Raw genomic sequence first — 15,554 nt, 5'->3', positions numbered from 1 at the left:
TCTTCCTGGCTGGAGGAACAATTGTCTCCTTGGCTGCTTTTGATGCGAGTCCTCTTGCTTGGCTCAGAGCCATGGGGACGGCTCTGAGCCGTGTGTCTGACCCTGCTGACCTGCTCTGAGCCAGAGCTTTCAGGAAGAATTTTATAGCTGCCTTTTTATTAAATGCACCACTCTCTGATAACTCTCTCCCTCTTTATTTTTTCCTTTTCAGTTTACGATTAAGCCATTGGACAAAAAGATTGATGTTTTTAAATTCAATTCATCAAAGCTGCGTGTGAATAAGCTGGTAAGTGCACAGAGAGTCTTTTTTTACTGCCTGCAGCAGTGGGTTCTGCAGAGAGTGTGAGACAACAAGCTTTTGGGGCTTTTCCTTTGAGAGGGAGCTGCTGCTGTGTGGTTGTGATGGGGTGTAGCAGTTTCTGCTTGCTGAAGAAGGGAAGGGGGAGACTCAAGACAAGCTGCTCCACAGAACCTCTCCCTCTCCCCTGTTTTTGTGCTCCCTTTTGGAGATCTTGGCTTTCGGCTGACCTAAATAGTGGAAGCACTTAGTAAATACAATTCCCAGCTTTGCTCAATTCCTCTTTCTTCCCATGGGATTTTTCCCATTCTGCCCTGTGTCATAGCTTTCCCTGTTTTGGGAGGCACCTTTACCACAGTCCTGGCTTTTCCCTCTCTGAGGACCCTCCTTGGACAAGGATGGACTGCACTGAGCAGTCCATGTTGGAGACCAGCTTTAGCTGATGGTCTGGATTTGGATCCATTGTTAGGTCACACAGGTACTTTTGCTGTCCTGTTGCTGGCTGTGCTTTGTATTCCATAGGAAATGGGGCTTCCTCATTCCCTGCATCATCAGGTTCATAGTGCTGAAATCTTCAGAGAAGTCATTTGTGACTTGGGTTGTGGCTGCCCCTGGATCCCTGAAAGTGTTCAAGGCCAGGCTGGACATTGGGGCTTGGAGCAACCTGAGCTAGTGGAAAGTGTCCCTGCCCATGGCAGGGGCCAGCGCTGGATGATCTTAAAGGTCTCTTCCAACACCAACCATTCCATGATTCTTGTGATTTTATGAAATGGAAGAAGAGCATGTAAATCAGTCCTTTAGAAAAGAATCCAAATTTAGAGCCCTGCTTTTATTGCTAAAAAAATCTTTTCACTCCTCTGTGTGCCCACCTTGTGCTAACCCTCCTCTAGCACTGCCACCTCCCTGGTCCTTACCAGAGAGAGAACCACACTGGGGCTCAAATGCGTTCAGCAAAGGCATCTGGAGATGCCCAAGCAACTTTTTGATAAGCTTTCTGTTTGTTCAAATGGAAAGTGGATTTCCTTTTTTTTTTCCCCTTTTAATTTATTTTTTAATCTCAGTGCCTTAAACGTACACTGGGGAGAAGGTGCGAGTTCATCTTGAGCCTAAAGAAAGGGGACAGTGAGAACCAGGGAACCAGGCAGAGCTGTAGAAACTTTTATTTCATTATTTGGCCTCTTGTCTTTTTAGAGTGGGTGTAAAACAACACCCGTGCTGTGCTGGAGGCACAGAAAATTGGTGTCTGCAAAGAGCTGCTGTGCCCAGGAGCTGGTGTTTGGTGTGGAACCTGGCTCCCTGCCCCTCCTACAGCTGTGAGAGCTCACAAGGTTGGAGCTCAGTGGGTGGAAGCACTAACAAGCACCAAATCAAAGCAATTCTAGTGGTTTTGTGTGTCAAGAATACAAACCACCTCATTGCCATCACGCGTACAGCTGTGTCTCTCTGCTCTTCACCCCTGACTGCAACAGATTCTTCAGCTGTGCATTGGGAACCACGACCTCTTCATGAGGAGGAGGAAGGCAGACTCGTTGGAGGTGCAGCAGATGAAAGCACAGGCCAGGGAGGAGAAGGCCAGGAAGCAGGTGAGCCACATGTCCCATAACCAGTGAGCCAAAATCAGAAATGCAGACATGCTTGGGAAGGACAGGTCTCTGGAATGGCTAAAAAACAGCTTTGAGGGAAGGTCCAGCTGAACATTTTTTAGTAGCCTGCTCCCAGCTCTCCAGTCATCTCAGCTTGGCTCTGCAGGTTGGTGGCAGCCTGAATCCAGCCCCCAATTTGGGAACAAAACTGAGAGGATGGGAGGGAAGAGCTGCCCTGGTGTCTACAAGTGCGTGGCAGGCCTTGTGTTGGGACAGTTGATAAATCAGGGGTTGTGATGGTGAGCTGTGCTCTGCTGTAGCTCTTTGGCTCATTTCTAATTGCAGGGTGATGGAATGCACGCCGACATTGCGGGCTGTGCAGCCTGGAATGCTAATTCCACGCTGGCCTCTCTCCGTGCCGCGGGTCAGCCCGGGCGGCCGGCGCGGCGCGGCGGAGGCAGCGGCGTGGAGCCCACGAGCAGAGATCAGCAAATTGAATTGTATGAATCATTGTTTTCTGCTCGTAGACCTTTTCTACTCACTGAAACCCACACAGCTAATCTGAGCACTGGTGCTCGGAATATAAATGGCCCTTTGGCAGGGAAGCCACTAGAGAGGGGCAGGAGAAGCCAGAGCAGTCACTGCACCCAGCAGGGGCTTGTGCTCACGGGTCTGGGTGTTACTGGGTTTGAACGTGGCCACAGAGGTCTTGTGTGGGGTGGAGGTGCTCAGCTGGCCTGGAAATAGGACATGGCTTGTCCTTCAGGCACCTCTCTCAATTCTTGTGTGGTGCTGAGGTGCTCAGCTGGGCTGAAGATAGGACGTGGCTAGTTCTTCAGGCACCTCTTGGTGTTTGTGTGGTGCTGAGGTGCTCAGCCAGCCTGGAAATGGGATGTGTCTTGTCCTTCATGTACCTCCCAAGGTGCTTGTGTGGTGCTGAGGTGCTCAGCTGTGCTGGAGGTGGGACATGACTTGTCCTTCAGACACTTCCTGAGGCAGTTTTCCCTCATGTAGCTCATGGAGTGGCAGGAGAATTCTGGACTTGAGTAACTGCAAGTTCCACTGGGGAAGAGGGACTTCATGCTTCCCACAGGGATTCCTCTGGTCAGTAAGGAGTTGGCACTATAGAACCATTGAGGTTGGAAAAGCACTCTGAGGCCTCTAAACATCAACCCTTCACCACTGTGTTCCCTAAGCCATGTCCTTAGTGGAGCAGATGGTCCTTGGAAGGACCAGAGTGGTGTCTAAGTGCTGACAGCCTCAGGGATGGGTGGTCAGGCATTGGAATGGGCTGCCCAGGGAAGTGGTGAAGTCACCATCGCTGGAAGAGTTCGTAAGTGCATGTGGCGCTCAAGGACATGGTTTTGTGGAGTACACAGGTGCTGGGATAAAGGTTGGGCTTGGGCTTAGAGGGTTTTTCCAACCTTAATGATTCCATGAATCTTTAAGTTTTACAATGTGTGAGTTTTTGATGTGTTTGGATAACACCACACCCAAGATCCTGTGCTTGTTTGGCTACTGGAAGAGGTGAGGGCTCTGGGAGGGAGCAGCAGCTTACAGCTTCACGTGAGCTCCCAAATCCAGAGCACTTGTGCTCCATGGGAAAGGTCAGGCTCCTGTGTGGGCTGGCTGCCCTGCCCTGAGTGAGCCACTGTGCTGTCTGTCCTGTTCTCTGCTCCCTCCCTGCATCCACAGTTGTTAACTGGTTTCGAATAGTCTTTTTAGATCAGGAATTCTTGTTAATGGGAGTCCTGAGCGAGATGCAGATCATAATGATAATTAATGAGGGGAACCTTTAATGGAAGGAAGCAGAACGGTTGGAACAGTGGGCGTCCCGCTTTCAGAGCACAGCTGGTGTCCAAGAAGTAGAGAAATGTGGCTTGTCTCACTTCCTTCCCTTATTAAACCCAGCAGGTCTCCTGTCCTGGCTGCAGCGTGGATATTTATAATGCCCCATCCCTGTGGGACTAGAGGGATTAAACTCAGTGTGTTAATTAGCCCAATGGCTCCCTTGGGCTCTTGGCTAGTGAAGAGGCAGTCCCTGAGTACAACAACCCTCCCAGCATCTTCTGGGAAGAGCTGGCAGGTCCTGGTGGCTTGGATCTTCTCCTGGAGAAGCATTGCTGTACCCTGCAAACGGAGAGGGTTTGTTTTATCCAGGAATTGCCAGAGATGGTTGCACTCTGTGTGACCTCCCTCTGAACGAATGGAAGTGAAGGTTCCAGGATGCTGCGTTGGATATCTGATAAAAAGGAGCAGCTGTCCTTGTCCTTCAGCCTCCTGCCATGTGCTTCAGTGTTTGGGAGATGTCCTCAGACTGTCCTTAAGCCCAGCCCTGCTGTAAGACACTCCAGAGAGTTAAGCTGGAGATCTTGAGACCCACTTGTCCTGGTCTGGCCTGTGACTCAGGCTCGGAGAGCACTGTCTGGGGACATTGTCACCTGCAGGCAGCTCCTGTGGCCATGCTGTGAGTGACAGCCTGAGCAGAGGATGGGAATTGTCTCAGGACTGGCACTTTTCAAGGGAGCATCAAGCAGGCTGCCCAGGGCAGTGGTAGAATCACCATCCCTGAAAGGGTTAAAAGAACGTGTGGATGTGGCACGTGGGGACATGGATTAGGGGTGGCCTTGGCTGGAGGAACAGTTGGACTTGGTGATCGTGGAGGTCTTTTCCAACGTAAGTGATCCCATGATTCTGTTCTTTGATCAGGTCACCCCAGTCCAGGGACTTTCCCATTGTCACTAAGCAGAGAGGAGGCAGCAGTGCTCTGACCTCACCTGTGACTCTTTCTCATCCATGGAAAACCTTCCTCATATGAGTTTTTCTCCTCACTTTCCCCAATCCCTTTTTCCCAGATGGAACGACAGTGCTTGGCACGAGAGAAGCAAATGAGAGAAGAGGCTGAGAGGACCAGGGATGAGCTGGAGAGGAGGCTGATGCAGCTGAAGGAGGAGGCAACCATGGCCAACGAGGCTCTGGTGGGTCCCTGGGAGGCCGTTTCCTGAGCACTGCAGCTGCTCCTCACTCTTTCTACTGTGGAAGCGTTTTTGGAAGCACTCTATGACTGCCCTAAGTCTGCTCCCAAACTGCTGCCAGTGGCCAGTGAGCAGCAGACTGGATGGAGCTATTTCATCCTTCTGGGCTGCTTGGGAGGAGCACAAAGAGGATGATTTGGGAGAGAGCCTGGGCACATCCCAGCCTTGGCGGCAGACGGCTGCAGGCTTTCACGGGAGGGAGGGATTCTATGGAGCATGTCGGAGCCAGCAGCTCGGGGCCCTGCTCCAGGGGCTGTGGGCACATTTGGGGAGACATTGACTGTGCTTAATGGCTTTGTGTTCTGGAATTGTCAGATGAGGTCGGAGGAGACGGCGGATCTGCTGGCGGAGAAGGCGCAGATCACGGAGGAGGAGGCCAAGCTCCTGGCCCAGAAGGCGGCCGAGGCCGAGCAGGAGATGCAGCGCATCAAGGCCACGGCCATCCGGACCGAGGAGGAGAAGAGGCTGATGGAGCAGAAGGTGCTGGAGGCAGAGATGTTGGCACTGAAAATGGCCGAGGAGTCGGAGAGGAGGTCAGAGGGTACAACCTCGCAGCTGCTTCTGCCTTGCTTCCCACTCCTTTCAAGTTATCCTCTGAGTTATCCTCCCTCAGTTTCCCATGTGTGTCCAACAGCAAATGGCCCTTTGGCCCAGATGGTTTCCCTCTCCAAAAGCCAGCTCTGCTTTTGGGGGCTTTCTACAACCCTCCCCTACATTCCCCAAAGTATTCAACAATGTTAATAACACTTGGGAGTTGTTCCTCCTCTGGATGGTAGATCTACATTCCCTATTCTCTCCTTGCTTCTTTACTTATCTCTCAGTTGTTCAGTTCTCCTTTCCAGCCATGAGTCCTCTTCCAGGTTAGCCTTGAACAGACACTTTGCTCCTTGTTAAAACTGGTGTTTCCATCCTCCTGATACCCGAGCCCAGGTCCCATGGTGAATGTGGCAGTGAGCAAGTAAAAGATCAGCCTTGTTTCCTTCCAGCTGATTACTCCTCTCTGTGTGAGAGCCTGTTGGGTGTCAGCTCTTCTGCTCGGATGAACTTTACCTTTCTCTGTCTCTTCTTGCCTATTCCACACTGTGATCCTGCTTCTCCATCCTCTCATTCCTCCTGGCTCCAGTCTGATATCTGCTGTTTGCTGTTGGTTTTTGCAGGGCAAAGGAGGCTGATCAGCTCAAGCAGGACCTGCAGGAGGCTCGCGAGTCGGAGCGCAGAGCGAAGCAGAAGCTCTTGGAGATCACCAGCAAGTCTTCCTACACAGTAAGAGGGATCTGTGTTGTAATTCCCAGCTCCCTAGCCTCCTGTGTAGCCTGGAGGAGCCTCCTGCTCCATCCCAGTCATGGAGGGGGCTGAGCTGTCTCTTTGCTGCTCAGAAATCCTGAGCAGTGCTTGCCCTTTTCATCCCTGCATCTCATCCAGCAGAACTTCACTATGCTCTTTTTTTTTTTTTTTTTTTTTTTTCCACCCACCTCTTGCTACGAGAGCAAAGGAGCTGCTGGTGAAATTAAAGCAGCAAATTTTAAACCAATTTAGCAGCCGTGTCAGAGCCACTTTGCCAGCACGTGTGGAGTGCACCAGCTTAGCCATAACCTTTAAAATAGGGTTAAATATGTCCTTTTTCTTGTTAGGTGGGATAAACACTGTTCAGAACCTGTGAATTCATTCTTTGGGCATAAACTGGACCTTCATGTGCTGGAAAAAAACTTAGTTGAAGGGAGATTATTCCATAATTGTCCATTAAGAGGATTTCACACCTTCCTCTGAAGCATCTGTCCTGGTTCCTGCTGGGCACCAAAAAGCCAGACTAGATGACCAGTGCTCTGACTTGTCTGGCAGCTCTTTTCCTCTGCTTCCCTAATTGTGCCTGCAAACCCCATCAGGTGCCTCCAGCCTTGCAGCTCACACCTGTTCCTTCCTGGCTTGGGGGAAGGGGAAGAGAATCAGGAATAGGCTTGATGTGGGAGTTATGGACAGGTCAGCACCGAGGTTTGAATTTGTACCTGCAGGCTCCTTCCCCCTTTGTCTGGAAACTTTATAGGAGCAGATTGGAGAGGGATTGAGATGAAACAACTTTTTATCCCAATTCCCTGGAGTTCACTGCAAGAATATTTGGAAGCTGTTAAAAATAACAGTGATGGAAAATAATCAGGTGCTCTCAGCTCTGGGACACTCAGTCAAGTGGGTGCTGGATAAAGCCCAGCTTTGGAGTGCTCCTTCTTCTACAAGTCACTAGAATTCTGGGATGCACCAGCTCCTTAATTTTGGCTTTGACTTGTGTACAGGGAGACATTTGTCTGTCCTCATTGGAACTGTGCTGTGTGGCTTACACCAGCCGGTGTGGAATTTGGGCAGCTCTTGCACACCATGTTCCCTCATGTTGCCATGTCCATCCGTAGTGAAACCAGCAGAGCCCCAGCTCAAAGCCCTTGTGCTGAAATCCCTGCACAGGGGAGCAGCTGGGTGGCTCTGCTCTCTGTTCCGTGGAATTAGAGCCTCATTAGGGGAATGTTGTGGGATTGCGTGGAGTTCAGCCCCACCCCTCCAGCTGCATCTGCCTGGAGGCAGAGCTGCCACTTCCAAACACATGGGGCCGTGTCCTCTGCCTTCCCTAAAGAGCCCTGGCCTTCCAGAGACATCTGCCAGTGCCTGCTGGGAAGGGAAATGCTTTTTTCCTCCCCATTTTGGTGGCAGAGTCTCCTCATGCAGCTGCTGCTCCTGCTGCCCCTCTCCCTGCCCTGGGATGAGGCCTGCGCTGCACAGACTCCCTGGCTGTTGTTTTCAAGGTGAGGAGGAGGCTGGTGTGCCCAGCATGTCAATATCCAGGTGAAAACACCTTGCTGGGTTCTTCCATCCTGTTACACTTACCTGGATTGCCAGCACATGGGAGGACCCTGTTTTGAAAGCTGTTTTTGGGAGACTTGAGTTCCTCAGCTCTGATGAACAGTGCAGGATTCCAACTTTTCTCTTCCTGAATGGGGATAACATTGGGCATGTTCTTTTCCATGCTCCCAGACTTGTGGTGTCATCCCCTGACACTGGGAGCTCTGCAGGACTTTACAAGAGCAGGAGAGGAGGGAGGGAGTGGATGGATGTAGAATCATTTAGGTTGGAAAAAACCCTTCAGAGATGGAGTCCAATCCCTGACCTAACTCTGCCGCAGAAAAGGCTAAAGAAACAGCTAAATATATATATTTTTCTACTTTCTAGTCTCCAATCCTGGTTCTTTAAAGCTTGTTTTGGTGTCTTTTTAGTCCTTGAAGCCCAGGCTGCTTTTATGATGTCACTGGTAGGTGATGCATGAGAAGTGAGATGTGGATCTGACTCTCAGGCCGTCAGGGCTTGGAGAACGACTCATTCCTTACGGACTTGGCCACAAATCTTTGCCTCCCTCAGTGCCCTTCAGGTGCCAGCTAAAGGCAATCACCTCCTCTCTGATCCTGTGGGAGCTGTAAGTGGCTGGTTTGGGCTTGCCCAAAATAAAGGCAGTGGCAGCACCAGGAGGAGCTTTCTCTGCAGGGGAACCCTCCTGACCTGCTCTGTGCTCCCTCCGGATCCTCCCCTCCGTGTCGCTCTGTATTCCAGAGGGATCCAAGGGATGATCGCTGCCGGCATGGTGCTTGCCTCTTCACGGCAGGAAATTGCTGTAATGCAGGAGCAGGGCTTTGCAGTTTGTTCCAGGTCAGAGAACACATATGGAAAAAGCTCCCTGTCCCTTTTATCACCCCATGGCCCTGGATTAGAAATAACAGCACCTGCTGGAAGAGCTGCCCAGGATTGTTGCAAATGTCAGGAAATCTGCAACAGGAATTCTGTCCCTCTGCCCTGCTCACATGAGACCCCACCTGTAGAGCTGCCTCCAGATCCAGGATCTCAGCACAGGAAGGACCTGGAGCTGCTGGAGAGAGTCCAGAGGAGGCCACAGAGATGCTCCAAGGGCTGGAGCCCCTCTGCTCTGACACCCGAACCATTCTATGATTCTTTTAAATACTTTGCTCCAGATATCAATCCCGTGCCTTTGAGAGCCCTGAACCTGCTCACTCTTTGCTTTTTCCATACTCTTCCTCACTCCTGCTGCTGTCTGATTTCTCCACCAATTTTTTCCTTGCCCCATGGCAGAGCAGTGCCAAGGGAAGAGAAGGAAATAGTGGCTGTAGCAACCTGATGAATTGGCTCAGGCCTTAATGGCTGCAGCAACTGAAATTCGTGCTCAACTGTTACTGCTGCTGTTGGGAGTTTTTAAAAACAAAAACCAACAAAGCTTGTACTGAAAAAAAATAAGCTAAAGGTTGTTTGAAGGCCAACGGGCTGGCTTGGATGCTCCTGGCTCCCCTGCGCTGCAGGGACGGGAGAACCTCACGTGGGAAGGGCTTTGGGAGCGCCTGTGTGCCTTACAGGGAAGGGACTTGAATGTCAATGGGATGCAAGTATTTAAATCAGTTAAGTGCTTTGGCAGACCTGTCCCCTTTCCTTCGAGACTGGAATTTAGGTACTGAGCTGTCCCTTCCAGCGCCTGCTCCAGAATTAATGTGGCTTTGCTCCGTGCTGGCAGCAAAGGGGGAGGAAGGAGTTGAGTTTCCCTGTCATGTGGGTCTTAACTCACCTGGAAGGCTCCAGCCAGGCCAAGTGCACTTTGAGGCACCTCCTTGTTTATGCTTGTATGAGGTGTTTGTGTTCCAGCTTCACCGGTCGATGAAATGTTGTCCCTCTCAGATTTGTCCGAGCTGGGAAGGAGCCGTGGCTGTTTGTGAATTCCAGGCTGGTGGTGAGGGAAGAGGCAGGTTATTGTGCAGAGTAAATCTGTCACCCCAGTGCTTGCAGGTCTTACTGAAGAGGAGCTAACTGAAAACAGTGCTTGGAGTATCCCAAATAGGAGAAATGAGGGGAAGAAAGAGCCAATGGAAGCTCAAACTCTCGTTTGTTAGAGCAGGTACCCAGCAGTGCCATTCCAGGTTTGGGCACGTTGTTTTCCTTACAGGAATCTCTTAAAGCAAGAAGGAGCATGCAGGAGGGAGGTGGGGGATCCTTGGGATGCCGGGGTGGATTTCTCATACCCCAGAGCAGGGCTGAGCAGGCTGGCAGCAGTTGTGACTCAGCCTTGTCTGATGCTGCTGTGCCACCCTTGACGTGTGCCCTGTTTGCCACCTCATCCAGCGTGCTGCAGGAGCAGAGCCATGACTCCAGCAGGCTTTTCCTCTCCTCCTAATGAGCCCATTTGTTAGAGGTGTGACAGAATTTTTGACTGAGAAGAAGAAGGGTCATTTTTTAGGAGAAGATAAAATCTGAGGGCCTGGCAGTGTGTGTCACTGGGGGATAGCAAAGCATTTTGCAGGAAGAAGAAGGTCCCAAATCCTTGCTCAGGTGTTCCAGGAGTGATTTGCTGTGTTATCTCCATTTTCAGCTGAATCTAGAAGTGGTTTCTAAACCTTTGGAGCTGTAAATTACTGAGGAGATAAAAATGTGTTGGTGCACCTCCATGGACCTTGCTGGAATGCATCCTTGGGGTCACATTGGTCTTTGCTCAGGCTTTGGGGAGCTGTGGAGTGCAGGACTCTGCTGTCACACAGGGTCTTACATTGTCCCTGCTCACAGCTTGAACTTTATAAACCTGACTGAATGTTAAATAGCAGACAGATGACTCCCAAGAGGCAGTTTAAAATGACACAGCGGTGATAAAGCCTTGATTTTACCAAGTTGTGTCAATAGATTTTGAAGGCAGGTGGTGTTTTGTCTCCTCTTTTTGGACTGCAAAGAATCCTGGAGGAGCAATGGCTTTGAACTGAGGAGCAAATTGGGAGTGGAGCAAGGGGATGTCCAGGCTGGTCTTCTGCTCGGGACTCTGAGCTCAAGTGTTGCTCTGATTTTAGGTCGGCATTGTAGAACCTTGGCTGTAGTGACCCTTGTGTGGCCCAGAGTGATTAACTTGTGCTCTCTCTTCAGCAGTCCATGAACTCGAGTACCACAGCACTGCCCACTGACCTGCCAAGCTACAACCTCATCAGTGAGAGCCTCTCCTTCGACTTCAAGGATACAGACATGAAGAGGCTGTCCATGGAAATCGAGAAGGAGAAGTACGTGGCACACATCCAATCCAGGCTGGGCTGGGATTTGTGCTGGATGTGAGCCAGGTGAAGCCAGGAAGGTCAAGGGCACCTGGGCTGTGCCAGCCCTGGGGTGGCAGCAGGAGCAGGGCAGTGCCCGTCCCCTGAGCTGGCACTGCTGGGGCACCTCCAGTGCTGGGGCAGCTCTGGGACCCTCCTGACAGGAGAGACCTGGAGGGGCTGGAGCGTGTCCAGGGCAGGGAACGGAGCTGGGAAGGGGCTGGAGCCCCAGGAGAGGCTGAGGGAGCTGGAAAGGGGCTCAGCCTGGAGAAAAGGAGCCTCAGGGGGGACCTTGTGGCTCTGCACAGCTCCTGCCAGGAGGGGACAGCCGGGGGAGTCGGGCTGTGCTCCAGGGAACAGGGACAGGAGGAGAGGGAACAGCCTCAGGCTGGCCAGGGGAGGCTTAAGGTTCATATTAGGGAACATTTCTTCATGGAAAGAGCTGTCCAGCCCTGGCACAGCTGCCCAGGGCAGCACTGGAGTCCCCATCCCTGGAAGGATATAAAGGGCATGTGGATGTGGCACTTGGGGACATGGGGCAGTGGTGGCCTTGGCAGTGCTGGAAAATGGTTGGACTTGGTGCTGTCAGGGGGCTTTTCCAACCTGAACAATTCTGGGCTTGTCCTGGCTGAGCCTTTCCCTGGTGGGGACCTGGTCTCACAGACCTGTCCCTGCCACCTGCTCACAGGTGAGCTCAAGGCCCTGCTCCAGGAAATTCTTCTCCTTGTGGGAATCCTGGCTCCTGCTCAGGCTGGAACTGGCCACGGTGGTGGAAAGAGTTAACAGCAGGCTGAGTGCTGGAGACCTGAGCTTGAGGCTTTGTGGGTGTCCAGGGAATGTGGTGATAGCTGGGGTGTGTTAAGGTCCTGCACTAGGGCTTTAACCCCTTTTCCTTGGAATTTGTGTCACGTTCCTGGATAAAAAGTGTTCGCCAGCAAGTTTGGATGTGATTATGAGCTTTGATCTTGTGTTTTCCTGAGGGTGTAAGTGTAGTCTTCGAAATTACCAATTGAGCAGAAATCAAAGCAGATCAGATTGTAATCTCTGTAGTAATGATGTGCTTTGTTCATCGATTGGGTCATAGATCAAAGCCACAATGGCTCTGTCATCCCGCTCTGGCCAAAACTTCCTGAGGCTGGAATGACACCCCTGGATCCCAGAGGCTGCTTTGGTTTGCCTCTGCTCAGTGCTCTCTCCTGTGTATGAAATCACAGACCTAGAGACAGGAGATTAAGAACTTCTAAAAACTTTTCCCAAAGCCAGAAGGAAAAAGATAGAAGCTGAAAATAACAGGATAATTCCTGGTTCTGTACCCAGGTTGCTATCTAGGTCATCCTGCTCTCCTGAGCAGGGAGAGCTGCCTCTGCCAAATGCTGAAAGCAATAGGATGCTTTTCCTGTCTTCTCTGGGGCTGTTCTCTTTCCTCGGGTGCTGGGATAAACCTCTTTACAAATTTTGGCACTGGAAGGGGTTCCTGTTACCCTGCTGGCCCTCTGACCTAGCTCAGGGGGTTAATAACAGGCACAAAACTCAGGAGGTGATTTTTCCAGTTGATTTTTCATTGTGGAAGGCAGTTCAGGATGAGTCCTGGGAGTGGCTGGCTTTGGGAGTTGGATTTTCCCTTTCTTGCTTTTTTTTTTTGGGAGACTTTCTCTCTGCCAGGGGTGCTCTGTGTCTACAGGATACCTAATATTTTGGGGACAGTACTTGCTCCCACACAGTTTATGAGCTAAATCTCTCTAAAATACAAGAAGTCACTACATCAGGGTTCTTCCTCATGGAAAGATTTGTGGATTTGTCTTGTGGAGCAGGTTTGGGAAGGGGTGCAGGTGTGTAGAGCACTCCTGAGTAGCTGCTTAAACCACTGTGTGGTGTAAACCTCTGTCAGCTTCACTTGCAAACTGGGAGACTTAAAAATACCACCCAGCTTGGGTTTAATTTTGTATAATAATAATAATATAACTTACACTTTTATTGCTGGGTTGGCTGTCTGGGTCCCCTTTAATAAGGAACAAATAATTGCTCTGAGTTGCTCACTGTGTGCTATAAACTGATATTATCAGTTCCACACGCTAAAAATAATGAAGAAAAGCTGTTTCTGTTATAATTCTGTTATCAGGTGTCACGTCAGCAGGTGTAGCTGGTCAATGCTAACCAGGCCTGTTCTGTGTGTGTGTTAGGGTGGAGTACATGGAGAGGAGCAAGCACCTGCAGGAGCAGCTCAACGAGCTGAAGACAGAAATCGAGGCACTGAAGCTCAAGGAGAGAGAGACAGCTCTGGATATTTTGCACAATGAGAACTCCAGCCGGGGCAACAGCAAGCACAACACTATTAAAAAGGTATCAGAAGGCCCCAGTTTGTATCTCCCCTGATGAAACCCTTTAAAGAGAACCCTGAAATCACCCTGCTTTTGATAATAAAATTGTTGGATCTAGGCTTTCTTCCCCAGCTGCTTAGCTTTGATCAGAGTATTCCAGCTTCTGGTGGTCCTGGTGTCCTGACCCAGCCTGGTCTCTCCAGTGCTGTGGGAAGGGATGTGAGGGTCTCCAGGGCTGAAGGTCTTTCTGAACCTTAAAAGCTGTGCAAGGATGTTGTTGGAAGGGTTCTGCATCCCCAGTGAACAGGAAAAGCCCTCCCTGCCTATTGCAGCCATTCCCTACGAGCACTGAGCTTGTCTGGTGAATAATGAGGGCAGAAATACTCCTGGCTTAGGAGCTCTCAGTGGAAAAAGCCAAAAGCTCTTCCTCTCTTTTAATCTCTCTAGAGAAACCTGTAGTGCAGCTTCAGTCACTAACAGCAAAGCCTTTGCTGGCAGGGGGTGTGAGACCTCTGCTCCCTGGAGCCACCTGCCTCCCACAATGGAGATGACATGAGGAACTTCAGCCAAAAATTGAGGCTTCCTGGGTCTGGGACCTGGGGGTCACCTGAAAGCTCACAAAAAAACCCTTCTTTATTTTTCTACATCCCATCTTCTTCCTTTGCCTCAGTGCTGGGCTCTGTAACGAGGGGCTGGGGCACATCCACGATGGATTTGGCTGGTGGTGGTCAGCCCCACTCACCTGCAAAGGCTTTTTTCCCTGCAAAGGCTTTTTCCTGGCTGGCTTTCTGCTAGCAGCTGTCCTCAGGAAGGATTCAGAAATCCATACGGCACGGGATGCAGGCTGTGGTAACAACTGCAGGCTTAAAAACAAATTCTACTCTCTTTACTACTCCCAGCCAGAAGTTATGTCTGAAAGGATTTGGAAATATCAGTTCTTGCTGACTTTCATGGCTGGGAGTTTGTGATCACTGAATTGGGGCAGGAAAATGAATCTAGCGGGGCTCACTCGCCAGTTTCCCCGTGCTGGCCTGGAGCTATTCAGGTTCCTGTCACACTAGAGCAGAGAAAATAAAAATCTTCACAACCCCTTTTGTCATTGTAGAATCTGGAGGCGTTTCTGCTCCCAGTAGGTTTTGGAAGGATTTGTCTCTGTGTTCCACGTCCTTGGTTTAAACAGAAACTGCTAAATTTTCACTTCTGACAGAGAGGAGTTCATAGAGAGATGATGGTCCCATTTGTCTCCCTTAAAGAGGGTGGCTGGGCCATCATTACTGTGTCTGTCAGGGCTTGTCACAGTGCCGTCACTTTGCCTGCCTTTGAAGATGGAGTCTTGTCCTGTCCCCTCCCTTCCGGAGGGAGCGAGGGCTGCCCAGCTGCTGCATCTCAGCACAGAGCAAAGGTTCCCAAATAATAGACTATTAGTGGAGACATCAGAGGGAAATTACAGCCTGCTCTGCTCGGGGAGGTCAGCAGGGCTTTTGTCTTCACCGTGGTGAAGGCAAGGAAACACAGGGCATGGGAATGGGATATCTGTCCAGCAGTACTTCAATGGCACCAACCCTCTGCCTCACCTGGAAGCTGCTGGTTGCTCCAGGCAAGCCCTAAGATCCCACAGATCACCTGCCCTTGTATCACACACGGGGATTATTATTATTATTTGTTGTTCATTTTATTTTGCTGGTTTAGCCTCAAGCCCAGGGCAGAAGACCTATCTGCATTTGAGAATTCCAAGTAGGTTATTCCAAGGTACTCTGCGTGGGGGTGCTGGGATCTGGCTGTGGCACTAACCCGTGCATGAGCTTGCCTGCGCTCCAGCGGGACCGGCTGCCCGTGGTCACCCGTCCAGCCCGGCTCTCCCTCCCTCAGGAGCACTCCCAGCCCCTCTGCATTTGTTCCTACACCTGATCCTCCGTGCTGAGAAGCTTCTTTCTTGGCAGAAGTTGTGTTGGCAACCTCAGAGGGGGAGTTCAGGTAGAGGCACTTAAATAATTCAGCGTGCCTGTTTTTGCACCTGTGGTTGGGAATCTATTGGAGGTGCAGGGCAGCCTTTGAAGATTCCTTTAATGAAGTAAATCAGCACCTTCCCCCCTTGTTTGTTGCAGAAAGAAATTCAGGATGTAGAAAAAACCACCCCAAACAAACAGCCAAACCCCATCATCTCTGCTGCCAACACTGTCAAAACAGGCTAAAAATGCACAGCTCCGTCTCGGAGCCAA

The 15,554-nt window shown here is 50.8% G+C and overlaps 1 protein-coding gene across 6 annotated transcripts in view; it reads left to right on the top strand.

Annotated features, from left to right (window-relative positions):
* The window catches only part of NF2 (neurofibromin 2), a 46,891-nt gene that overhangs the window by 22,768 nt on the left and 8,569 nt on the right, over positions 1–15,554 (top strand). For 2 of the 6 annotated variants that reach the window (XM_041488967.1, XM_041488972.1), the window contains exons 9-15: positions 212–286; positions 1,768–1,881; positions 4,737–4,859; positions 5,232–5,449; positions 6,074–6,179; positions 10,857–10,987; positions 13,198–13,357. In XM_041488967.1, the coding sequence (XP_041344901.1) occupies positions 212–286; positions 1,768–1,881; positions 4,737–4,859; positions 5,232–5,449; positions 6,074–6,179; positions 10,857–10,987; positions 13,198–13,357 (927 nt within the window). Of the gene's footprint in view, positions 1–211; positions 287–1,767; positions 1,882–4,736; positions 4,860–5,231; positions 5,450–6,073; positions 6,180–10,856; positions 10,988–13,197; positions 13,358–15,024; positions 15,085–15,554 lie in introns of all 6 variants that reach the window. The other 4 variants (XM_041488970.1, XM_041488969.1, XM_041488971.1 and 1 more) reach the window with 4 other exon arrangements.

Source organism: Pyrgilauda ruficollis, unplaced genomic scaffold, assembly GCF_017590135.1.
Source record: "Pyrgilauda ruficollis isolate IOZ18807 unplaced genomic scaffold, ASM1759013v1 scaffold9, whole genome shotgun sequence".
Lineage (NCBI taxonomy): Eukaryota > Metazoa > Chordata > Aves > Passeriformes > Passeridae > Pyrgilauda > Pyrgilauda ruficollis.
The sequence above is the reverse complement of the archived record's forward strand: the minus strand, read 5'-3'. Positions and strand labels throughout refer to the sequence as shown.